The sequence below is a fragment of the Panthera pardus genome, unplaced genomic scaffold (genome assembly GCF_024362965.1).
Source record: "Panthera pardus isolate Hobbes unplaced genomic scaffold, ASM2436296v1 HiC_scaffold_15, whole genome shotgun sequence".
Lineage (NCBI taxonomy): Eukaryota > Metazoa > Chordata > Mammalia > Carnivora > Felidae > Panthera > Panthera pardus.
Window position 1 is genome coordinate 43368120 of NW_026526710.1, and position 25916 is coordinate 43394035.

Sequence of the window (25916 nt, forward strand, 5' to 3'; positions counted from 1 at the left end):
CATGACTAAGAAACCGCTGCCCACTGCTGACGTATCACACTTTCAGTCCTTCTCCCTCTACTCACTTACTTGCTCTCCAAGATGCTTGTTGGTGAACACCTGACGTCCGAGGTGCCATGTCTGGTTACCAGCTGTGGCCACTGCTGACGTCTGTGCCCACGTTCAGCGGGGCCCCCTCCTTCTCCTGACTCCCCTCACTTCCTGTGTCTGGCGCAGAACTCAACTCTACCTCCTGTCTCTGCACGGGGCCAGTGCCTGCTTTCTAGAAGCAGACCTGACACTCGTCCTAGCTCTCTGTTCTGCCTGCAGCTGGTGTGGGGCCGGCTGCCTAAAGCCGGCCAGCTCTCTCTGCTCTCCGAGCAGAGGCGTCCCTGGGTTTACACTGAGGGCTGCGGGCAGGAGACTTCACTTTGGCCTCCGTGTAAGATGCTTGCCAGCGAATGAGGTGGTGTGCGGGGAAGACAGGAAAGAGGTTCGAAAGCTGGCACAGGAAGAAAAACTGACACATTGAAAATTACCCTTGAAAACCCTCTAGGAAGGTGCCATATGAGAAACAGACTCTCAATATGTTTTCCTTCCTGAGTTGGAAGAGATCATCACTGACAAAGTAGCTTACTTTCGTAAGGAGCCATGTTGCAGAAACCAACTTCCTATGTCTTTAAATCCTGAATCACGTTCGGTGTGGTCAGAGGCACAGTCTATCGGAGGCCCCTGGACACTGCTGTTGCCACAGGGACACGCTCGTCCTCGGCTTATTCCAGGGCTGCTGGGAACTGCACACGCTGGTTGCCATTCTTACTCTTTCTCTCTCATTTTCTCACTCAATGTATACTTGGCAGGTGTCCCACTGTTCAAAACCCTGAAGGAGAGGATGGACGAAAGGCCCCCTGAACCCCTCTCAATTTAGGATCTAATCTTCTAAATCTTTTTTCTGTGTATTTATACACATATACACATAATGTTTTGCATAAATAACGAGTAAGGCTATTCATATTATGCAACTTAGTATTTTCACTGAATGATAAAATCCTGGTGATTTTCTCCCCCCCACATCAGATAATAGAGCTATTTGTGTAAGCATCTGCCATTGCCGAACATTTTTTTAGCTGTGTTGAGTTTCTGCTATTACAAACATGACTACAAATAAACATTCTATGTACATGTAATTTTGCATATTTATGTGACTATTTCTAGAAAATAAACAAATAGATTTGGAATTGCTAGATCAAGAGTATGTATGATTGAAAATTTAAAAACTGCTGAATTGCCCTCCAAAAGTGTTTATTCCCAACCACAGTGTATATTACCATTTTGCCATTCTGACGGATAAAAAGGGGTATCTGAATTTTTGTTCCTTTGATACGACAGAGATTAAATACCTTTTCTTTGCAACTGTTTATTGGCAATTTCTATTTTTTTCCCCCTTTGGGATATTTTGTTTAGATGTAAAAATGTTTTTCCATTGGGCTGTTTGTATGTTTCTTATAGATTTTAGGAACTCTTATTAATGATATTAATCTTTTATGGCAAATATTTCTGGTAGTCTAACGCTTGTCTTTTATTTGTATATGGTGTTTTTAATTCAAAACAAAAATTTGTTAAGGCTACATTGTGGGTACTCAGTCTTCTTAGGTAGGCCCTCTCTGCCTCAAAAGTATATTTTCAGAAATTCGTTTATGTTTTTTTTCTGATATTATAATTTTTATTTCTGGAACTTTTGTGAACTTATGAGATAGTGCTTTGACTTTACCTTTTTATCAAATGTCTCTGTGACAACTACCTCAGGGCCAGTTACTGATTATTCCTTTGTTTTCCCACTGATCGAAATACCACCTTTGGAATACATCAAATCCTTTATACACACATCTGTTTCCAGACCTGTTCTTCTCCATCGATCTTTTTGTCAATTTCAGCCCACTTTTTAATTACTTTTTAATTTCAGGATCACACTTTGTAATTACTCTAGTAGGTTCTGATGTCTGGAAGGACCCACCCACCACAGCCCACCATTACTACCATTATTATCACCTGCAATAATTTACTTGGCTATTCTTTTTTTTCAAACACTTATTTATTTTTGAGAGAGACAGAGACAGATATATAGAGAGAAGTAGGGTGGACGCTCGCGTGAGCTAAGGAGGGGCAGAGAGAAAGGGAGAGACAGAATCCCAAGCTGTCAGCACAGAGTCAAATTCGGAACTCGAACTCATGAACCTGAGCTGAAATCAAGAGTCTGATGCTTAACGGACTGAACCACCCAGGCGCCCCTATTTAGCTATTCTTAAGCTTTGTTTCTTCTACATAAACTTTATATAAATGGATCAAATCTCATTGAAAAAAAAATTTTTGACTTAAGTGGGTTTGTGTTGAATTTATAATTCGGGGACAGGTGACATCTTAACAGTATCGAGGCTTCCCATCCAGGAACACAGAATTTCCCTTCATTTACTCAACTCTTCTTTGATACTTGTATGTAGCGATTTACAGTTTTCTTAATTAGACTTTGCCCATTTCTTGTTAGGTTTATTTCTAGGTATTATAAATTTTGTTGCTTTGTGAGTGGTACATTTGTCTATTATATCTTATGATCGGCTCCTGCTCTTCTGTAGGAAAGCTATTGGTTTTGATTAGGAAATACTGACCCTGAATGTAGATGCCTTAATGAGTTCTTCATTAATCCCAACAGTATTTAGTGGAGATATTTTTAGAGATATATTTAGAGAATATTAATGGCTGTAAAGATTACATTTTTGTATATTTCCTTTTAATATTAATACTTTCTATTTGTTCTTCTTGTCTGATTCCATTGTCTACAGTTGCCAGCACTATGTGAGACTAACAGTAACACTTGTTACTAACTTCGGAGAGAACAGTTCGAAAATTTTACTGTTAAGTATGACGCTCGCTTTAAACATCTGAGACAAAAAGTCTATTAAGATAAGGAGGTTTCCTTTTATTTTCTACCTCACTAAGTCTTATCAGAAGTAAGCTTGGAATTTAATCAACTTATTTTCAATGTGTTCAAATAAATTATAATTCAATCTTTAAATAAAATCAGTCCTCCTTTGGTCACAGAAAACTTTAATGACCATATACTCTATTTCACGAAGACAGTATAACCATGTCAGAGACCTGTGATGCCATTAGAGTTGGTATATGTTTAAGATGTAAAAGCTGAAATATTTTTTGGGGAGCGCATCAAAACAAATCACATATTTATGCTATTGGTAATTTAATGTGAATCCCTCACCTTGAAATCATCAGGAATGAGGAGTTTTGATGTTCGTAGAAAATTCAAGATATATCTGAACATCTGTCCATCTCTGTCAATGAAATAATGCTGTTTGAGACTGTCCAAAACAATGGGCTCTGTGCCATCAAAAAGTCTTCCGATTCTGTGGTAGAAAAGAGGGAACAGTGAAAACAATTAGAATCAATTGTTTGGCCACTAAAACTAAGAGCTCCCGTTTTGTGTCACTGTCAAAGGTAGCAGTTTCAAAGATGGCAGTCAGGAAAAATCACCCGTTATGTAGTTATGGTTCTCTGAGAGGTGCTGGTCCTTGCTTGATAAATATTTCAGGACCAGACAATTCAAAATAGTTTCAGGCTTTCTCAAGTAAATCCTTTTATTCACTGTCTGTTACCTGTAAAGAAAATGTCCCTGACATGGTGATTATGGCTAAGTGCTGTCACTGTGATGGAACAGCATGTCTTTCCCCTAGGTTACTTAAAACCACCTTCTCGGCTACTTTTAAAAAATGTCATTGCTCCAAAGTGTCTTTTAAACAGATTCTACGAGGAAAGCAATTTTGTTTTTAAGAAACCTGTTTTCTGAGCTTTCCCCACCCACGAATCACAAACTCTCCAAAAAGAAAGGAACGCCTATATGTGAACACCTACATTATAGAAAGGAATCATAGAAAATATCACTCATCCAGGAGAATATGTTTTCCATTAACAATATACAGTCTAGTTTCTTAAGTCTCAGCAAAAATCATTTGTAACAGCCAGGCATCATTATAAAAAATAAATAGTTGACCATCCCCAAAATATGACCTAGTTCTGGAACATGAGTGGCTATGGGTAATTTTTAAACACAGGAATCCACGATATATTTCCCCCATTTACAGAGTTAACATTTGAACAGTGTGCTACAGTTAAAACAGTCTGCATCCATTCATTATCATTTATCCCTTTAAGGATGGCTGAATCTACATACTTTGGTACATATTCAGTTAGTAGAAAGTGGCCACATCTGGACCATGAACAAGTAGATGGCTGGCTAATGATAAACAAATATCCTGTATCAGAAAATAGAACTTACACACTAGAAATCACTTCCTTGACCAATAGGTGCATTGTACTTTTCATTAACAGTGTAGGCAGGCAAATGGCTCCAGTTTTTAATGAAAAGCTTTTCTGGAACTCATAAACTCTACCTCTGATTTGGAATATCATCTTACTGCTTTGAAGACAATTTTGAAATCATAAATGTTCTAATCTTACGCTGAAATGTGACAGAGGTAAGGGTGAATCAATAATTTCACCCCTCCTACAGTACAACAAACCAATCAACAAATGGAAAAGCTGCTCCCCCTCCCTCCCAAAAAAGAAAGCTCGGGAATTCGTTTCAATACAAATCTTTTGAAGATAATTAGAAAACTCATGTCCTACCTGGCGGTAGTAAGTGCAAAGAAGAAAGCAACTAATCACACTCAGGTCGTATTTCTAAAACTCACTATATTTTTCTCAGCTAATGTTTTTGTCCAACTTTCCATGAATAGAGGGTGATTCACAATTTCTTCCTTCCACAATTTTATCCAGGGTGTGGATCGCAAGCATCCCAGGGCTCTGACTGCATGCAACCTTGTCATTCATTTCCCATTAACACATCAATCAAACAGGCTACATAAAGAGGCACTGAAACTCAAATATACTTAGTCGATTTTTTTATAGTGTTTCTGGGACAGTTTGGTGTAGGATGGGAATGAACGAAACTTGTTTGCTTATTATCAGAAGATTTATTCTTTATTGTTAACGTGATAAATTTACAGTTGACAAGGGGAAGAAAAGGGAGTTATATTTATTAACTGCTGTCCAGGTAGCTTGCACTATCCTTAGCACTTTATGTAATGAATCCATTATCCTCCTTTTACAGATGAAGAAATAGACTCAAAATGATGAGTAACTGGCCCAACTAGTTAAGTAGCATTGGGGGATTTGTACACGGTCTGTTTGATCTTAAAGGGGCCTCCCTACAATGACTGGAATGAAAAGAATTACCACTATCGAAGGAAAGCTTTTAGTCTAGAGTTTTTATTTTCTATCTTGTTTGTTCAGCAAGAGCTTTGCAATGAAATCTAAGTGTGTATATTATTTTTGTGGCCTGAAATATATTAGTATCAATGGCTGCGAGCCACTTTAGTAAGAAATGAAAATATTTTATTCTTAAGTAAATCCTATGCTTTTTTTTTTCCTTCTTAAGTGTTCATTTTCAAAATCTAGACCTGGATGTACCCTGGCACAGAATGTGTAATCTGTAAGTCTCCACCAAGTGAATGAGTAAAAGGAAGAACGGAGTGGTGAGGGGAATTTAGCTCGGTCCTTTAATAACTGTAATCTGCCTGTATCGACTTCTCTGTGTCTCCATTTCTCTTATAAAATGCTTCTTTTATAAAATTGCCCCTTTTCTTGGGGTTGATGAGAAAATCAAGTGGAGTTATGGCCCACTCAAAAAGAACTCACCAAGAGAAGGTATCCTAAACTAGCAAACAAAAATTTCTACGAAAGCAGATCACGGAAGACAGCAGGTGCTACAAGGCACAGGATTCGCGGGGCCAAAGAACTAATCTGGGCTGAAGGGTCTCGTTATAGACCTTAGCCAGGTGGGAGAGACGCGCCATCCAAAAAAAAGGCTTTTAGGTTGTAAAAACCCGCTACCTCTGGCAGATACAGAAAACTGGATACAGGTGCGATCAGAAGCACCTTCGCATTGGACGTGGCCCAAACAGGAGACGCAAAGGAAAGAGCTGGAGGGAAATCTGAACAGTGGCCCAGTGTAGTCTAGGGAGGTGGCCGCGGCCCCTGGGCGACGCAGTGGGAAAAGCAGGGTCTCCAGGCCTAATTACTCAAGACGGAAAAAGGGTGAAAGCGGAGGAGGGCGGGCTGGCTTCTACCAGGCGGGTGAGAGCGCCCCCAGCAGGCCGGTGGAACCTATGGCGGCCCAGTGGCCCAGAAACTTGGCCGCCAGCTGGCGCTGGACCCGGAAGAGGGAAAGGAGAGGCCCCAAGACGGTAGTAAAGCCCGCCCGGCCCCGCTTATGGCACAAGCCGTGTGGTCTGGGAGCGAGCTGAGAGGGAAGGGGCTGTGGAGAGCAGGGGCAGGTTTGTGGCCTGGAAGAGGCCCTGAGCCGCACCAAGGCACATTCCTGTCTGAGGAGCAAGGCCTCTCCGATAAGAGTCCCGTAGGTGATGCACCAAATGTTAGGAGTAGTAAAGGGCAACGTTATACTGTTGACTTTTGCTAACTTTGAAAGGAAGCACGTTCTGAGTTGTGAAAACAATGTGGAAGGGCAGGGCGGTGCCAGGGATCATAAAATGGCGTCCCAGGGTCGGGTTTGAATGTGCGGTGGAAAAGCATTGTTTGGCTAAGCAAATGAGGGGGAAATCGGCACAGGCTGTATTTCTTGTGGACGTATGAATGGAGTTACAAATCAAACTGCAGTGATTTGTAAACTCTGGTGCCTGAAAACTATGTGGAACTGATTACAGTTTACTAACCTTAGAGAACATTCCTGTTTTCCAACTGACCAAGACCAAGTTGGCTCCAGGTGATGTATGGCCGCCCTGTGTGTGTGTGTGTGTGTGTGTGTGTGTGTGTGTGTGTAAAACACCCATTGAACCAAATAGCAATGCTGAGAAAAACTTCCTTCCACAATTGTATTTTTTTACATTTCTGTTTTAACATTTTGTTTTGGACAATTTCAAATGTAGGGCAAAGCAGAGAAAATTATATAATGAACCCCCATATATCCATCCAGCTTCAAAAAGCTATCAATTCTTGATCAAGCTTGTTTCACCTATACTTCTATTGCTCCCTCTCCCCCACCAGAAATTTTATAGTAAATTTCAAACATCCTATCAATTTATCTGTAAATATTTCATTAACTAGTAAGATGATAAAGTTTCACTAAAAATATGCATTAAAATGAAATCTATTTCTCTTGCTTTTTAATATTAACATTCTGTTGATTATTATTTATGGAACCAATAATGTAGGATCCAATCTCCAAGGAAATTAAGCTCCTTTTGGTATAAAGTCAGTCTGGTTCCCCCGTATGGCTCCCCCTCTCTCTGGAATTAACGAATGGTCCAGCGTATAGGTATAGAGGTAAGGCCTAATATACCTGACTTAGTGTGAATCAGTCACCAAGAATTTATTTTTTGTGCATTCATTCATAGGACCTGGTTTCTTTAATTTACTGTGCCTTGGCTCCTTAAGAATTTCCTTTTATTGTTCAGTCATTCAGTTACTCATTTATTCTACCCATGTTCACTGAGCTTGACCATGTGAAATATAGGGAAAGCAGTGGTAAATAAACCACACATTCTTTCCTTTTGTGGAATGTTAACAGTCTGTGGGGCTGGGAATGCAGATCAAGCGCAGTGTGTCACTGGGGGTGCAGAGTGGGCTATGGGGAGGGCACAGGAGGTGCACCCGACTCAAACTTGGGGGAGGCATGGAAGAGAAAGAAAGTTTACTGGAGACCTGAAGGACAAGCAGAAGTGGGCCGAGTACTGGGGTGGCAGGTAGGGTCAGATAAGAAAGGAGAGAGGGTCAGGGAAGATACAAAGGCTTGAAACTAGAAGAAACCTGGCATGTGATTGCTTTCCACTGGGGCAGAGTCCGACCGACTGAAAAATGAGGCTGGAATGGCAGAGTTAGATCGTGAAAAGCTGTATAAGCCAGGTCAAGGAGTTTCAATTCGGTTCTGAGGTTGATGGGGACGGATGTCAAGCTATGCTCTCCAGCAACGTTAAGGAAAAGAGCAAATTTGTAAGTAAGACTGAATGAAAGAAACACTGTACCTGAAGTCACATCTCCTCCAAGATGCAGCTTGGGGCTTATCCAAATCCTTTCTCCTCTGCGTTGCTTTTGACTCTGTTATTTGCATATAGCAGTGGTTCTTAACCCTGGCTGCACACTGAGATCACCCAAGGAGCTTTTAAAAAATATTGCCAGCTATTCTGATGTAATTTCTGCTTAGAGTTGGGGCCCAGGCACCTCCCCAAGTCGGTCTGATGAACAGCAAAGTTGAGAACCAGTATGAAGGAGGATGAGCAGAGGCTAAAGAGGAACAAGTCAATGTTGTCGACTCAAGAGGCTTCCAGTGAGTCATTCTGTCAATTTGAACTGTCACAGCACCTCTTCTTCAACAGCCAACCACCCTTTTAGAAGGGAAAGATCTCTTGGGGCGCCTGGGTGGCTCAGTCGGTTAAGCGTCCGACTTCAGCTCAGGTCATGATCTCAGGGTTTGTGAGTCTGAGTCCCGGGTCGGGCTCTATACTGACAGCTCAGAGCCTGGAACCTGCTTTGGATTCTGTGTCTCCTTCTCTCTCTGCCCCTCCCCCACTTATGCTCTGTCTCTATCAAAAATAAATAAATGTTAAAAAAAAAAAAAAAAAAAAGTGAAAGATCTCCAGGGTGACCTAGATCAACATCCCATTTTACAAATGAAGAAACAGAGTCTCAAATACATTAATGCTCAAGGATGCACAGCTGGCTAGACACAGAGCCGAACCCACCATACTGTCCCTGGGGTAATAGGCAGAGGTCACATTCAAGCCTGTGGAGGACAGCTGCTCTAGTGGTAGTTACTATTTATTGAATTGTACTATGTGCCAAAGAGTGAGCTTGCTGTTTTACGGGCTTTATCTCATTTGATTTTACAATGATCCTATGAGATAGCCATATTATTCTCATTTCACAGATGAGGAATCTGAAGCTCAGAATGGTTGTCACTAGGCTTAAGTTACAACCTAGGTCTGATTCTAAAGTCTGTGTTCTCGACCACTAAATTATAATGCCTTTTCATGTGTAATTTCAAATAAACAAACAAAATGACAATAAGTCAACCACTTTCCTTGAGAAATGCATAATTTTTTATAGTTCAATGGTTTGCTCATGTTGCATGTTATTCCAAGAAAATTTGGTGATTATCAACTTTGCAGAGACACTAATTTATTTAGTAGTCCTGCTGCAAAAAGTTGAGGCTCAGGGGCTTGGTGTAGACCCACGGAGTGGGTACCTTAAACTCAATCGAACCAAATCACAACACTGCAAGGCTTCAGAGATGACGTCCAAACTCATGTACGACACGAGAGGGCATTCAAAGGGATGGGAAAGTGAGGATTCTTAGGACAATGGAAACTTGTAGGAAGAAGAATTACGCCTGAGGTTCCAACTCCATTCAGCTTGCAACTCTTGTGTTCCCTTATGTGCTGTGTCCCTGCATCTAATTCCGACACACCCCTGCGGGATTTGTCACTTTACAGCTAAGGAGGGGGTTCCAGCCCTTCCAAGGCTCCACACAGCCAATCCTCCTCGTGCCGCCTGGTGAACATCATGTCACATCAAGCACCAGGGCGTGTAATGCGACACCGGGCCCTGCTTTACCAGAGGCGAGCGGACTAATCCCTTCTACTCTCTGGACCCAGAACACACATGGTAATTACACAGACAGGGAGGCGGTAAAAGCATTCCTCTGCAGTGGCGGTGGGTCAGCTTGCCCAGGGAGGGTGGAGGAGACCCCACCCGGGGCTGAGAACAAAGCGCTGAAGACAGACCAAGGGGTAAAGCTGGTGCGAAGAGGGCAGGACAGAGGTTGTTGGGCGATTTCACCCACTAAGCTCCCCCCTCCGCCAAGAAATGCCTTTTTTTTCCCTCCATTTCTGGGCTTCCAAGCCATGGAAAATATGGTTCGGACTTGAGGAAAAGATTTCATTTAGTTTCTGGTCCAGATTTATTTTGCTGGGTAAGAGATTCAGAGGCAACTTGCAAATTACCCCTTTTAGCGTCAGGGGTGGGGGGTGGGGGGTATTTTTAAATGATAACAGTGATGCCTACTCATTGTTGAAAACCGGAAAAGAGTAGAGGACGAAGAAGCAGCAAAACAGAAAAACAATCCGCCACTAGTCTACCGATTCGTAGGCCGTTACTTTTTAAAAACTTGATTTAAAGAGTATTTTTCTTTGAGTGATTTTGTTTCCAGAAGCACCTGTACCTGCATACTTTTTTATATCTACTATTCCAAGTTAGTCTGTTATGTTAGTAGGTAGTGTCTAACTACTCCAAGTTACATTCCCAACCAAGTTTCTGTCCCAATACTTCAAAACAAAGGAAGACGGCAAATGTGGTGGAGGGCTGGGTGAGGGTGTGTGTGTTTGTGCTCACGCGATCCTGAGTGTATGGGTGCGTCACTGCAGGTGAAACCGAGACTCAGGACAGCAGAGGGGAAAGGGCACATGGAGAGAGGGGCCGGCACTGCAACCAGTGAGGCCTCTTCCTCTCTTTTGCTGAGATGGGAAAGCAGGGAAACAATGGTGCACGGGAAGAGACACGCTAGGTTGATATCTGACATCTGGACCCTTGGGAGTTCAATACTGTATTCTAGATATAGATAAAGATAAAGATATAGATATAGATATAGATATTACATAGATACTTAAATTTTTTTTAAAGTTTATTTATTTTAGAGACAGAGAAAGAGAGAGAGACAGGGGAAGGGGCAGAGACAGAGGGACAGAGAAAATCCCAAGCAGGCTCCCCACTGTCAGCACATAGCCTGATGTGGGGCTCGATCTCACAAAGGGTAGAGATCGTGGCCTGACTCAAAGTCTGACGCTTAACTGACTGAGCCACCCAGGTGCTCTTTTTTGTATACATTTTTAAATGTCCATTAAAAAAAAAAAGTTTCTCTTTAAGAAAAAGGCGAGGGGGTGGGGGACGATGCTGGGTATTATTACGTTTAAAAAGAAGGAAAAGAAACACCAGTCCACTTACTGTTTTAGAAGCCTGAATTATCATAAACAGTGTTTAATTTGCTTAAAGTATTATAACTGTTAAAAAAAATTCTAGGAAGAGTTGTTTATAGTTCCCACACGTGGGAAATTTCGTCTATATTTCATGAACACAGATACAAATTAATTCAGAGCTTGTTATAGAAATGGACAGAAGTAATTTAAGAGAAGGGAGAAAATACCTTCTTGGTAAGAACAAACAAAACAAATTGTATCTACTTATGGGGAAGTAATGTTTCCAGTACGGTTCCCTGAGGCAGCATCATTTTCTTAAATGATACACAGAACTGAAGAAAGCAGGAGAGAAAGGAAAGGCCAGTTTAAAATACAAGAAAAAGCTTATGAGCAAAACAATTGAGTAGCCAGCATTTTGGAGAACTGATCATTGATGGTAATGCTGAGGGTCGAGGGGGAGCTTGGGGCCACTCAAGGGGCTGCTAATCCTATAAAACTCTCATGAGTGCCCTCCAGGACTCTAACTAGAGATTTCTTTAAATTCTGAGTTACACTGACTGCTAATTATGAAAAATGTATTATTACAATTTTAAAACCCAATTTAAAAACCCACCAGAATTTACATAAGTAGGCTTTTTATTTCTGCATTTATTGACTGCCTACCATATTCCTGGTGCTCTGCCAGTCCCCTTAAAATGAGCAGGATGCAGTCCCACTGGGAGTCAAGGAAGGGCAGAGAGGGATCTAGCCAACCTGGGGCAAGCAGGGAAGGCTTCCTGTAGGAGGCAATGACGGTGTAGAGTTCTAGGGATTACTAGGTATGAGGAGAAGGGCACGGGTGCTTAGAAAAGGGATTTCAGGCAAGAAGGAACATGAGGGGTGAGGTGGGAACCCAGCAAATGAGGAGCACCTCTCTCCAAGTGTGGAGCTGAGTAGAGCACGTTAAGGGCGCCGTTCTTCACCAGTTTCAGCATGGGTGCTTTCAGTAATGTTTCAGGAGTCCCCGGCACGTTCAGCTTTAAACTCACAGACCTGGGTTTGAATCATGACTTTGCCCTCTTTCAGACTAAATCAATGAGGTTTTGATTTCTTCATCTGAGAAAGGGGATAGCACCTCGCCCGAAGAACTCTCATGAGCCTAAAAACTCTGGTGTCTGATAAGAACTACACTTCCTGAGTGCTCACTAGGTGCAGGACACGGTATTGAGGGCTCACACCAAGCCCTCAAGCAAGCAAGCAAGCAAGCAAGCAAGCAAGCAAGCAAGGTGGATATTATCACCGGCCTTAATGGACAAGGACACTGCAGCCGGCTTCTCGGCGCTGAGGCCAGAATTCACACTCAGGCAGCTGGACTGCGGACCCCAGCTCGGAGCTGCTCCGACCGCCTGGTGGTTGCTCCACTCCTTGGCAGAGCGCTGGGCCCACCTGGCGTGTGCTCAGGAGACGCGGACAGATTTTTGTCCTTCGGCGGTAGCGTGCTACGTGGGCCAAAGCAGGATTCTGACTGTACGCGAAATCCTGTTGTGCATCTGGAACTGGAAGAAAACCTTTGCGGTCACCTGGTCCCGTTCGCTGGTTTGAGCAAATGCCTGCTTACAGATGATTTCTAGACCAATCTGCTATTTTTCCAAGATTGGCCCAGGATCAGATCATCATAGCCTCCCCTCCCTCGGGAGCCCGCTTGGGTATTTTCGGCTCACACGGTTTCTGTTTAGGTTTCCTCCTGCTTGTTATTTGGGCAGGCAAGCATGCACATGTGCACACGAGCCTGCCCCCACAGCCCACCCCGCCCTCCTGCCAACAGTCTGTTCTATATTGGGAGGTATTTTTGACACTCCTTTCTTCTAGAATATGTTTTCCATTTTATAATAATAATTACGATCCAGAGAAAAGAATGTCATAATAGCTGATGTTCTTTGAGTTTGTTAGACACGCTGCTAAAAACTTTAGGAATTATCTGATTTAAACCTCACAACAACTCCATAAAGTACTCACAAGTAGTATTTTGATTTTACTGATGGAGAAATGGGAGGCCAGAGCCATCATATAACTCACTGAGGGTCGCTGCGCTCTGCAGGCTCTTTTCCCTGCGGCCCGAGGGCCAGCCCACGCTAGGTGCTGTCCCTGACCCTCAGGGGCTGTCTGTCCCAGAAAATTCATCCCCCTTCCCGCTCTGGCACCTCCTGCCAGCCTTCGTTCACCTTGTAGTTCCATTCTGATTTTGTTTCTAGTTTCTTGTTATACAAGCAAACTCTCCTGCATGTGTTCCCACTGACTTTAATGTTTTTGAATGACTATTCTTTTTCCCGGGCTTCTGGATATTAGCACACTTAACGACTGAAGTAGTGCTTTCCTGTATGATGACACATTCCAGATTCGTCCCTCTGTGCATCGATCTCCTAATAAACAGACCGGACTTGGCCCCTCCCATGTGACTGTAGCCCCACTCTGTCTGCCACACTTTGAGATTATCAGTGACGACAGAATACGGAGGGGAACCTGTCCCACACTATTGGAGCTGGCTTACAATACGTCATAGTGGTCACTTCAAATAAAAGCATCGTATTAATTATATGCTACTATCAGAGCACTATGACAAAGCCAGATGTTTCCATTTTCAATTTAACAGTTTCTTCCTACTTGTAATGGGGCCAGCAAAACAGCAGTTTACAATGAAGTAGTACAATATTCTGTTTAGTACCCGTAAGTGAAAAGCCAGAGGCTTAACACAGTGCTTAATAAAAAAGAGCAAGGGGTGTCTGGGTGGTTCAGTGGGTCAAGCATCTGACTCTTGATTTTGGCTCAGGTCACGATCTCATGGTTCATGAGTTCGAGCCCCATGTTGGGCTCCGTGTGGACAGCACAGAGCCTACTTGGGATTCCTTCCCTCCCTCCCTCTCTGCCCCTACCCCATTTTCTCTCTGTTTCTGAAAACTAAATAAACAAACAAAAAAAGAGTATGGTGAGGTGGGTAGATGAGTGAAAATGACCAAATTATTCCATCCCTGCATGACTTCAGAGTGACGAGGAAGATTGAAACCCCTGTCAGAAACTAGGCTTTAAGATGACAAGGCCAAAGGGAGGAGATTTAGCCTCAGGACTGTGAGTTACGCCTCTACAGAAGGAAAGAAAGCTGCAAATTGGACAAGAGTACTATTTACACAGCTTCAAAAGTACACAAACATTGTAAAGAAAATATAAAATGTCCACACTACCTTTTGTTAAAAAAAAAAAAAAAAGTCCAATGCCTTCTTTACATCACAGTGGCCAACGTGCCCGGTGGGGTTTTTACCCCGAGAAGGTTAAGATGTTGAATTTATGTCGCAAGATTATTTAAATGGCCACCAAGTTGGAATGACATATGAAAAATATGAAGTTTCTATCAGCCCCTGATTCAAAGACAACACTCTGGGGTGTGCGTAGTTGGGAAACAAGGAACACGCGCTGACAGCATCCTGCCTTCGGCTACAGCACGGTCAACAAAGCGCTCTTGTAGGTGTGCGTGCGTCTTGTGTAATCATCTCCACCCTTCTGGGGCTCAGGTCTGGTTGATCACAGTTCAAGAATTTACCCAGAGGCACCAAGCCGGTCCATACACACCTGAGCTGGGGGTGTTTTCTCCGTAGTTCTCCCTTTCCCTTCCAACAAAACAGAACCAAGCCCTAACCTGCAAAACACTCAAAGAAATGGAAGTTCCCGGCTAAGAATCTCTCCACTTTTCTCTTCCTTTCCAGATGCTCATCAAACAGAAGCTGACACGTGTTTAGCAGTCATTTGACGCCTCTGCTTCTCATCCTCGCTGTTCCATTTGAAAGTCCTGAGTGAGGAGGGCACTGAAGCCAGGGCTTATGTTTCAAATAAATACTCTGGCTCAGTTTTAAAATCTGCATAAAGGGGGGCGCCTGGGTGGCGCAGTCGGTTAAGCGTCTGACTTCAGCCAGGTCACGATCTCGCGGTCCGTGAGTTCGAGCCCCGCGTCAGGCTCTGGGCTGATGGCTCGGAGCCTGGAGCCTGTTTCCGATTCTGTGTCTCCCTCTCTCTCTGCCCCTCCCCCGTTCATGCTCTGTCTCTCTCTGTCCCAAAAATAAATAAAAAATGTTGAAAAAAAAATTAAAAAAAAATAAATAAATAAATAAAATAAAATCTGCATAAAGGGTTACAAATGGGCTCTTGAGGAGCCCGGCAGAACGGGCACCTGGAAATACAAACCGTACTGTCACTGCTCGGTGTTTCTGTCACGGAAATCTAGCCAAGGTGGAGAACAGCGCTTTATCCGTATTTCACACGGTTCCCTAGGTTTGCTTGGTTGTTACAGTCTTTATTCCAGTCCACATTCGCGTGTGCCACAATTTTCTCTGAAGTCCACCCTTCGTGCCGTCTTGTTCCTTCTGCAATGTATCATCGAGATGGTGATGTACTGATGAAGTACCTTCCTCAGGGCCCCTAAGATTATGGATTGGTGGGACACACTTAAAAGATCCTTCTTTTCTGCTTTGATATTGACTGTTTGCACTGCTTTGAGACTAGGAGAGTTTTCATTTTTTAGGTAAGCTCTCAAGCCCCGAGGGCCTTCTAAACGGTTTCTTAAAAAAATCAATTTTTGGAGGGATGGCAGGGGCTTTGACAAGCTGGGCGGGAGCTCTGGAACACAGTCAGCTCAGCTCGCGGAAGCAAGTTTGGGCGTGCTCAAATCCACCTTCCAGGGACGAAGCCCTTGGCCTGGCAAGGTCCGCCGCTGTTCGAAAGTGGCGGTTAGCTGTTAACGCACAGCTGTGATTTATCGTCTGAATATGGGGACGCAATAAGAAAAACTGCACAGAAGTAAAAATAATCATTACCACCAAAAAAGATAAGCAGCAATGTCATTACTAAGCAAACTGACACATAGCATTTATGTAGCAGCAGGAAGCCATTATCCAGTGACAGTGTCATTTCTACTGACACTGTATCTTGATTAGATTCAGATGGTCCAGCAAATAGCTGATATAATTGAGGGACTGAGACATGGATTTTTTTTTTTTTAACAGGTTCTTTTGCAAATGGGATTGCCACCAGATTGGAGCTTCTGGGTGTCTGCCTTTGGAATATGAATACATGACATGCATACATTTGTAAGAGTACAACTGATTTCTCGACCCCCTGCCTCTCACATTCCCCTCCTTCTTGCACCGGGGCCACCCTGGGCACACACAGAGGCCTGCCATGCAAGGCATTATGCACCCACTTCAGCTTGCTCCTTTAGGGACCAATTATTGCAAACAATTATTCAAACAAGTACATAGAACACAGAGTTTATTATTATAAAGGTACTTTCTACCTCCAAGCATCCTGAGAGTAATCTTTCAGGGGCAGAATATTGATAATCCATCTAGCTGAAGCTGTAAATCCTGCATTTTTTACTGAAAAGAAATGACATTTTAATGGGTTATTTATATAATGATAATAGAACAAACTGGCAGATACAGTGGAGCAGACTTTTCTATTAACATACCTCAGGTTTCAGTAGAAACCATTTGTGTGCTCAGTGGACCCATAAAGGATCCTTCAGCGTGACTTTCTGAGGCTTACTATTATTATTATTATTTTTAATGTTTATTTATTTTTGAGAGAGAGAGAGAGAGAGACAGAGTATGAGCCAGGGAGGGGCAGAGAGACAGAAAGAGACACAGAATCCGAAGCAGGCTCCAGGCTCTGAGCTGTCACCACGGAGCCCGATGTGGGGCTCGAACTCACGAGTTGTGAAATCATGACCTGAGCTGAAGTCGGATGCTTAACCGATTGAGCCACACGGGTGCCCCTTCTATTATTTTAAAGTTCTCAAAGTTCAAATGCGAATTACAACATCAAGTACTTTGGTTTTGAATCATAGATGCTTCTGCTTGGAAGTTATGCGGGGGGGGGGGGGGTGGTATTTTCTGCACTGGCTTAAGAAAGAAGACTCCCCCCAACTTGAGAATAACTTTCATTGTTTTATTTCAGTCATGAATACACACAGCATAGACACCTTACTGTGTGAGGTGTTCTGACACAGGGGTGTTTCCTTTCTGATACAAAGTTTTCCACATCTCTGTGAAGGTCAAGGGCTATAGGGTGGACACACGAATAATGCTACGGGGGTGTAATTCTCCTGCCCACAGAGCTCTCTGTGGGACCGAAATGCAGTTTGTCTTTTGGAAATTAACCTAAAATGTTTCAATGCTGGTCCTCATTTGCCATAAAGAAGGTCTCAAAGGAAGCACTCCATCATGCATGGTTATATGACTGACAGAAACCACAAATTTCTTTTGTTTGTTTAGAAAGTACATCGTTTGAGGAGTCAAAGTCATAGGGAGATTCACAAGATGGGTTGTGTGACATAACAGTGTTAATTCTAAGCCCTTTAATGGAATTGTTCTCAAGACACAGCAGAGTGGAGTGTAACCTTGTGAAAGATTACCAGAATCTTCTATGAGTTATCTACTAATGAACTTTTCAAACAAGGACATAGAACACAGAGTTTATTATCATAAAGTACTTTCTTGTATGATGAGGGGAGAAGGAAAATACAATAAAAAACACAGAGCAAAAATGACCTTGGCATTTCTCAATGACATTATTCATGACGATGTACCAAAAGGAGTAGTCAGTATTATTGTCACAAGAATCAAGCCAGAATCAATAAACAACTTCTCTCTTTAACGACCCCGTCTCCTGCCATATCACCACCAGCCCCACGCTGCTTCACTGTAGACCTGGCACCTGAACTCTGAGCTGTGGGTGGACTGCCTGATGTTGACAAAAACTGCAGATTCCCCTCACACCCTGACATACAGGTCGCTTGAGTGGTGACCAGGGCCCAGATATCTGCATGTTTGACTCTGGCATGGGGGTTATCAGGGAGGAGGTATCAGCTGGAGGAACACATTCGGAAGGCAGGTGTCCCCCTTCTGTTCCTCTGGTTCACTGGCATCTGGGTTGTTGACTGGTTGATTTATTCCTCTCTCTTTACTCTTTCCCTTCAGGTAACTAGACTAGAAAATCCCTTTCTAGGCTCTGCCTTGAAGAAAAAGACATGCACGTTTTTGCTGCTCCGACTGGACTAGACCTACCATTAAGTCCTAACGTTACCCTAGTGAAGGCCACCTTAAGAATAAGTGGCTTATGGGCGCCTGGGTGGCTCAGTTGGTTAAGCGGCCGACTTCAGCTCAGGTCATGATCTCGCGGTCCGGTCCGTGAGTTCGAGCCCCGCGTTGGGCTCTGTACTGACGGCTCGGAGCCTGGAGCCTGTTTCAGATTCTGTGTCTCCCTCTCTCTGACCCTCCCCCATTCATGCTCTGTCTCTCTCTGTCTCAAAAATAAATAAACGTTAAAAAAAAAAAAAAAAGAATAAGTGGCTTGAGGTTACTCCAGAATGACCTGCCCTCTTGGCTCACGACCACCTTTATAACATAGTTCTGGCAGGTGGTGAGAAGGATTACATACCTGGCCGTGGGAAACATCAGGATGTCCCCTGCCCTGCTCCAGACCAATGAAACCAGAATCACTGTGGGCAGGGCCAGGTTTGTTGGTTCAAGCTCCTGCTGATTCTAACATGCCCCTAGGGTTGAAAGCAAGGCTATAAAAGAGGAAGCCACAAAGGGCCCGGAGTCAGAGTGGGAGCGACAATCTTGGTCAGTCACTTGACCTCTCAGACTTGCAGCATTTTTATCTATACACTGGACTAAATAACAGTCTCAACTCTGAGATTACTGCGGCGCGTTAGATGAGAAATATAGATAATGAGCCCTTTACACTTGACTGTTTCGAACAGCTTTACTCAGTTATGTGCCCTTCATTGTTTTGAGGGCCTGGCTTCCGTACACAGTATTTCACCCAAAAATTCGTACATCAGGCAAACTTCTGAACGCCCACTCTGTGGTAGGTACCGTAAAGCACAAGAATACGAGGATGGAGACTAAGTGAGAGACAGCTTTGCACGGACAGTGTTTCTCTCCAATAGCGTTGAGTTCTGGGCAAGCAGAAGTTCAGAAGAAATCAAGAACGTGACCCACAGTCCGGCCCTGAGATGCTTCAAGCTAGACACCCAGCGCGCGTCCCCACCTCACTGCTCTGCTATCTGACGCACGGCGGCCGCGACAGGTCTGAGGCGGGTGGGCGGCCCTCGCCTTCTCCACGGTCCACACCAGGAGCAGGCTAATTATTTGCCACCAAGGGGCTTCTGCCCACATTTTTTTTTTTTAATTCTATTTTGGTCAAAATCAAGTATAACTTCAGTGTCCCACAAATGGAAAATGAAATAGAATGTATCAGGAACGGTGCCAGGCTCAGTCCACCTGCGCGGCGATCGGAACATGACCTGGCCTGGAGCTGTGCCACGGCCACGGCCCAGAGAGTAGACTTCACTCTGCATCTCCCTCCGCCGGAGATGAGGGGTGAACATACATATTCACCGCACACCACGTAGCAGGAGACGAATCACAGAACTCAGAATAGGCAAACCGAGTCACCATCAGGGCGACCCAGAACACCGAAGTGACAAAAATCTACTTCTAAATCTACACTCACACGTAAGCCAGATTTTGTCTTGAAAATTTAGATGAGCAAATAGGTAGGCATCAAGTTATCTTTCGGCTCAACACAGGGGGCAAACTATATCCCAAAGTGGGCGTATTTGTCCTGGGTGGTGTTCTTACTTACGACGTCACTTGGTACCAACCCAAATACCGTTTAGTGACTGTTCACTTATCATCTGTCCTCCCAGCTCCCCCATGTAAACCTCAAGAGAGCAAGGACTTCTGTTGGCCAGTACATGCCCCGCACACTGGGGAGCAAAGAAGAAATCTTCTAGTGGACACAAGGACAGGGAAAAATACAGGTACTATAGCATGGTTACATTTGTCTGTGAGTTATCCTCTGAGACAAGACTTTATGAGTTAGGTTACTAGGAAAGCCAGGTCGGTTCTGTTCCCAAGTGGCGAAGGAAGTTTGCCGAATTCGCCAGGAGTAGAAGTTACTGGCTTTTCGGCACTCAAGAGAAAATCCAGTTTCACTGTTTAAAAAAAAAAAAAAATGTCTTTTGGGGCACCTGAGTGGCTCGGTCGCTTAAGTGTCCGACCTCAGCTCAGGTCATGATCTTGCAGTTCGTGAGTTTGAGCCCCAAGTCAGGCTCTGTGCTGACAGCTCAGAGCCTGGAACCTGCTTCGGATTCTGGGTCTCCCTCTCTCTCTGCCTTCCCTGCTCACACTCTCTCTCTCTCAAAAATAAATAAACATTAAAAGAAACTTTTAAAAAAAGTCTTTTGAAGCTGATTTCATTTAGTCTTTGCCTATATAACTGAAGAGCAATTCTGAAAAAGCAATATTATAACATGGCAAGAGACAGAGAAGAGGAAAACTGCCCCTATCACCCTGGAGAAACTTTCCATTTTTCCTTTGCCAGATGCTTTCCCTCCTTTTCAATCACTCCCCTCCTCATAAACTAATTTCCTTTTTTAAAAGATCATCCAATCTTAACACTGAACACTGTTCACCACTGGTTAGAGACTGTCCTCATTTTGTGCATTTCCATAGGGGTTTTCAAGGCAGGGATGTGCCCCCTCTTTCCACCTCTGCTGGGGCTACATTATCTCAGGATGACTTCCACTCCCCCCAAAAAACTTGTTCTGTGAGTTTAAAAAAATTTTTTTTTAATTTTTATTTATTTTTGAGAGAGAGAGAGAGAGAGAGAGAGAGAGAGAGAGAGAGAGAAACAGAGTATGAGCAGGGGAGGGGCAGAGAGAGGGAGACACAGAATCCAAAGCAGGCTCCAGGCTCTGAGCTGTCAGCACAGAGCCCGACGTGGGGCTCGAACTTGGGAACTGTGAGCTCATGACCTGAGCCAAAGCCCGATGCTTAACTGAGTCACCCAAGCGCCCCACTGTGAGTTTTTTAAACTTGAGATAGACATTGCATTATAAATCATGCTGATCTGTGGTGCCTGGGTATATCAGTGGGTTAAGTGTCTGACTCTTGGTTTCAGATCTCATGGTTTTGTGGGTTCGAGCTCCAGTTCGGGCTCTGCACTAATGGTGTGGATTCTCTCTTTCCCTCTCTCTGCCCCTCCCCACTCGTGCTGTCTGTCAAAATAAATTAACCTAAAAAATATTTAAATCGCTCTAGTCTAAAGGGTAGGTTATAATAAAAAGCCTTCTACTCAGTGCCCTGCAAGAATTCTGAAAGAAAGCTCAGTGAACTGTGTGGCAAGGAAGATGCATTGATTTCTTGGCATTTCTGCTGGAATCCTGAATCGCGGGCCTGCATGATAACAGGACTGGACTCGTGTCTAGGGCCTGTCATGTGAAATTGGAATCGTGAAGTCACAGACTCACGGCACAGAATGCCCAGCCCTAATGCAGGATTGCAGAAAACTCCCTAGGTTGGCATACAGCAATGACACGGAAATCCAAACATTAGAATTCAGCCGTCCTGAGAGTGGATGCACCAATTCCTTAATGTCGAGCTCATCTGACGTTGCTTTCAGGGCAGCTCCACATGAACCATGCCTTAATGGCTAACACGTCGAGAGTGAAGCATGCCAGAAGCTAGAGCAGTACTGGCAAGGCACACGTGTTTGGCATCTCCATTCTAAAGCTCCAAATACACACACCCCTTGGGTGGCCATGGGTGTTGACTGTGAGGCTGAAAGCCCGGTCTCTTGAGTTTTGCAATTACCTACATATGCCAGTGCGCTTAGTAACTCTGCTGCTATTTAGGAGAGACCAATTTAGCATAATCTACTTATGTGGGAGTCAACTCATGTACTGGGTTTAAAATACACAAAAGCTCCGTCAAGCGGTCAGATCGGATGGCTCAGGACTGTAACATGAGATCTTGTCTTGCACCTCTGGGTCAGTGGCTGAAGGGCTCTCTTTAGTCAAGACCCCTCCCTGCCTTATTACCGCCTGGTAGGTTTCACTCATTAGCAATAACAGCCCACTTCCCAGTTTTAAAAAGTCCACATGTGAACAACCATCAATATAGCTGCTATTAATAGTGAGCTTCCATTTTGTGCAAGGTGATAATAAAGGATGAAATGGACCTAACTTTGAACTCAGACTTGCGTCTTCTTTTTTTTGAAAAAAAATTTTAAATGTTTTATTTATTTTTGAGAGAAACAGACAGAGTGCAAGTAGGGGAGGGGCAGAGAGAGAGGGAGACACAGAATCCGAAGCAGGCTCCAGGCTCTAAACTGTCAGCACAGAGCCTGATGTGGGGCTCGGATCCACAAACTGTGAGATCATGACCTGAGCCGAAGTCGGATGCCCAACCAAGCCACCCAGACTGTCTTCTAAAGCAAAGAAAGTTTATTTAATATCACACACACACACACACACACACACACACACACACACACACAGCCATGAAGATATTTCGGTGGCAATACAGGAGATTTTAAAGATGTCATGTAATTTGGTACCAATCTTAATTATTTATAACAAATTATTTAGATACCTAGACTTTGTTGTTATCAATGATGTTGATAATGGGTGCCTTAGATTTTTAAATCAGACATTATCAGGTCTGTCCTTAAAATCTGCAGGGCCCAGGGCAAGAGTACAGGTGAGGCCCACCTCCCATGTCTAGATGCTTATAATTTATCAATCAAGCTAGCAACTGTCAGGTAAGATATGTTCTATCTTCTTTATAAAATCCATTAAAAATCTTTTCATGATAGTGATATATTTTTTCACTTTTTTTGTTGTTTTACTTATTTGATGTACTGTTCTTGCAGATCTGAACTAGGTGTTTTTCTCGGTGATTACAATTCAGAACAGCAACTGGAACTGGAGACTTGTCAGCAACTCTGCAAGGGATCTATCTCCTTGATCCCTGAGGGGGTGTGGATTAGCCTCGGTCTCATAAACCCCTCCAAAGAGCTGTTCTGCATCTTACACAAAACATCGGTAAAACACAGCACATCACTGATGTATGCACCTGCTCCAGTTAATTTGAAACCTCAGTCCCTTTAGCTAGAAACCACCTGACAATGAATGTGAATAATGATGTGTGTGAGGAGCTCTGATGTAAAATGTAAAAAGTCAACTTGCTTACTGAATCCCAACTCAGGGCTAGAAGCTTCCCCCCACCCAAAACACCAAAGCATAGGGGTACCCACACACAGTGGAACAGGTAACCTTGGTAATTAAAGAAATAAAGATCAAAACGTATTTTTTTTTAATAGCCATTATGATATAGCATGAAATAGTCATTGAGGAAGAAGCCTATGTTCACTTGGAGGGACCATCCACATTGGTGTTGTTCAAAGCCAGATAGTGAAAGTCAGAATCTCTTAGGAAACTCATGGAGATTCTGATTTTATTGGTCTGGGGCAGGACCATGTATGGCTTTTTAATGCTTCCCAGGTGCTTCTAATGTTTGGCTGTGTGGTCCATTGTACCACTTTCTGGGGACGATGTTCTAAGGGTGGTCTTTAGCCAAGAAGGTGATAAATAGAGACAGGATGAAAAGTCATATAAAACATTTCAAAATGGAATAAAGGCTCTGTGTAGAACCTTTGAAATTGTAGAAAGACATTACATTTTTTATGATCACTTGTTATAAAACAAATTAAGGCTTTTATACTACAAGTCCCTTCTTGAAATCCTAGAAAATAAAACCAAGGAAAAAGCCGTCCACTCCTCTGGGCTACACCAAGGAAAAGGCAAGTGAGAGAGGAACCAGGGTGTGCTGACGGGCGAGGGGGCAGGGAATGGTTCCACAGTGGGTAAAGGGCTCGGACTACCCTAGGATCTAGAGAACTCGAGTTGCAGCTATTTGTAACTCTATGGTCATAGGCAACCTAATCTCCTAGGATTTATCCCCAAAGGGGTGAAGATATGCAAGAGATTTTCCCAGAAGGTGGGAGGAGTAACTGACATGTATAAGAAAAGCATGAAACCCTTCCTTCCCTGTATCTTTGACTACAAAAATTTATGTATGGGTCCCCTTAGACTGACTGCTGCCTTGAAATGAACACTGGATTATTTGCCAAACGCGTGCGTGCGCGCGCACACACACACACACACACACACACACTACAAGAGGGAGCAGAATGGTCAGTTCAACATCTAAACCAGCATCATCTGCTTTAGGTATAAGCAACAGAGAAGTCACTTTATAAGGCTTGTTTCTGAGTCTTAACATATGCTTAAGAATATCTCCTAACGATCAAGATGATATTAGAACAGCTCAGCAGTTCTGGGACAGGTAGGCGCGTCAAGATAAAGGACCAGAAGGTGCAGGCGAGGGCTTCCCTGAGCCTGCAGTCATTCAGGCAAGAACCCAAAAGTGAGCCTGTTTCCATGGTCTAGGAAATGAAGGAAGGGGATATATTTGGAATTTGGAAGGCAGTTTGAAAAGAAACAATTGCTGGGTTTGGCAGAAGATTAAGCATAAAGGCAATACTATGCGTTGGGCACAGGGCCATGGCGTGCTTTTAGTAATCACATTTAATCCTCTCAATAACCTTGCAAGAAGACCTATCCGTGTCTATTTTACAAGTGAGAAGACAGACGCTTAGAAATTGGACCTATCCATGGCCAAACAAGTACTAAATGGCAGCATCAGCATTTAAATGTGCGGACTAATGAACCATGAAGTATTTCTGATGTTTCTCCCATGACACTGTGGCCCAGTGGTGGCGAGGCTGTGTGGGGAAAGATCGGGAAAGGAAGACGAACAATTTCACCTTTTCTAATGAAGTTGGTGAAAGAGAAATTCAAGTTATCATGTATGTACGTATCAGGTTGGGGAAGAAGTGGGTTTGCTTAGATTTTTAAAAAATCTGTGTGTAGGTCAGCACTGTCCAACAGACATAAAACACAAGACATGTATGTAACTTTGGGTTTGTTAGTAGCCACACTGAAAGAGTAAAAGGAAACGGGTGAAATTAATTTTAATGACATATTTAATTCAGTATATTCTCATTCCAACATGAAATCAATAATAAAAAACTATTGAGTTGCCTTTTTTTTTTTTTTTTAAAGAAGACAGAAGTTTGTTGAATACACAGCAAGGGAACAGTGGGCAGGACAGCAAAGGAGAGACTGTATGCCTGCGATATTTTACTTTTTTTGGTAGGCACTAATTCTTTACAATCCAGTGCAATTGTACACTTAGAGGACATTCTGATTTGGACCAGCCACATTTCAAGTGCTCAAAGGCTGCATGTGGCTAGGGGCTGCCATATGAGATGGTGTATCCGGAGTACTGAGATCGTGGAATGCGATGCCTGTCTCAGGGTGTGGACAACGAGGGACTGAAAGTAGACTGTTAGAAATGCCCACGCAGAGGGGCCAGAGGAAGACTCTCCAAGTAAGACACCTATTCGAGGTCTCTAAAGTGGCAAATCACTGGAGAGAGGAACTGAATAAGCAGCGCCTCCAACACATTTCTACCTTCTACCCTTGCAACAGGCTAAGTGATACGGGGGAGCTTCACGGATGCCAAACCCCCGTGCGGCTTTAGTCAGTAGGAAGAGACCCCCCAGCTGCAACGAGCCTTCGAAGAAAACCTACTACTTATGTCGTGTGCACATGGGTCATTATTAACTTCCCTCCCGGATCAGAGTTTAAAAATTGTACTGAATGAAACAAAAGGCCACCAGATCAGATCAGTGAATTTTGCTACAGCTAAGGATTTGCTTTTCGGCTCATGTACGTTTTGTGGCTTGCCCCCTAGAATTAAGTGTTCATCTGAAGAGGTGTGGTGATTTTCTTTCTTTGATGTTGGTATTAGATTAGAAGGAATGGAAATAAGTATTTTTTTTTAAAAAGAAACCTTACTTCTTTATATGATATTCTTTAAAAATATAGCCATCATGTAGCATGATCTTGTAGCACCTGTCACAATGAACTTAGGGAAAGTG

The 25916-nt window shown here is 43.4% G+C and overlaps 1 protein-coding gene across 4 annotated transcripts in view; it reads right to left on the reverse strand.

Annotated features, from left to right (window-relative positions):
- KCTD1 (potassium channel tetramerization domain containing 1) overlaps window positions 1-25916 on the reverse strand; it is a 186496-nt gene that overhangs the window by 19093 nt on the left and 141487 nt on the right. For 3 of the 4 annotated variants that reach the window (XM_019465496.2, XM_019465498.2, XM_053902520.1), the window contains exon 3: window positions 3251-3395. The exons of the other annotated variant lie outside the window; for it this stretch is intronic. In XM_019465496.2, the coding sequence (XP_019321041.1) occupies window positions 3251-3395 (145 nt within the window). The remainder of the gene's footprint in view (window positions 1-3250; window positions 3396-25916) is intronic. 4 annotated transcript variants of the gene reach the window in all.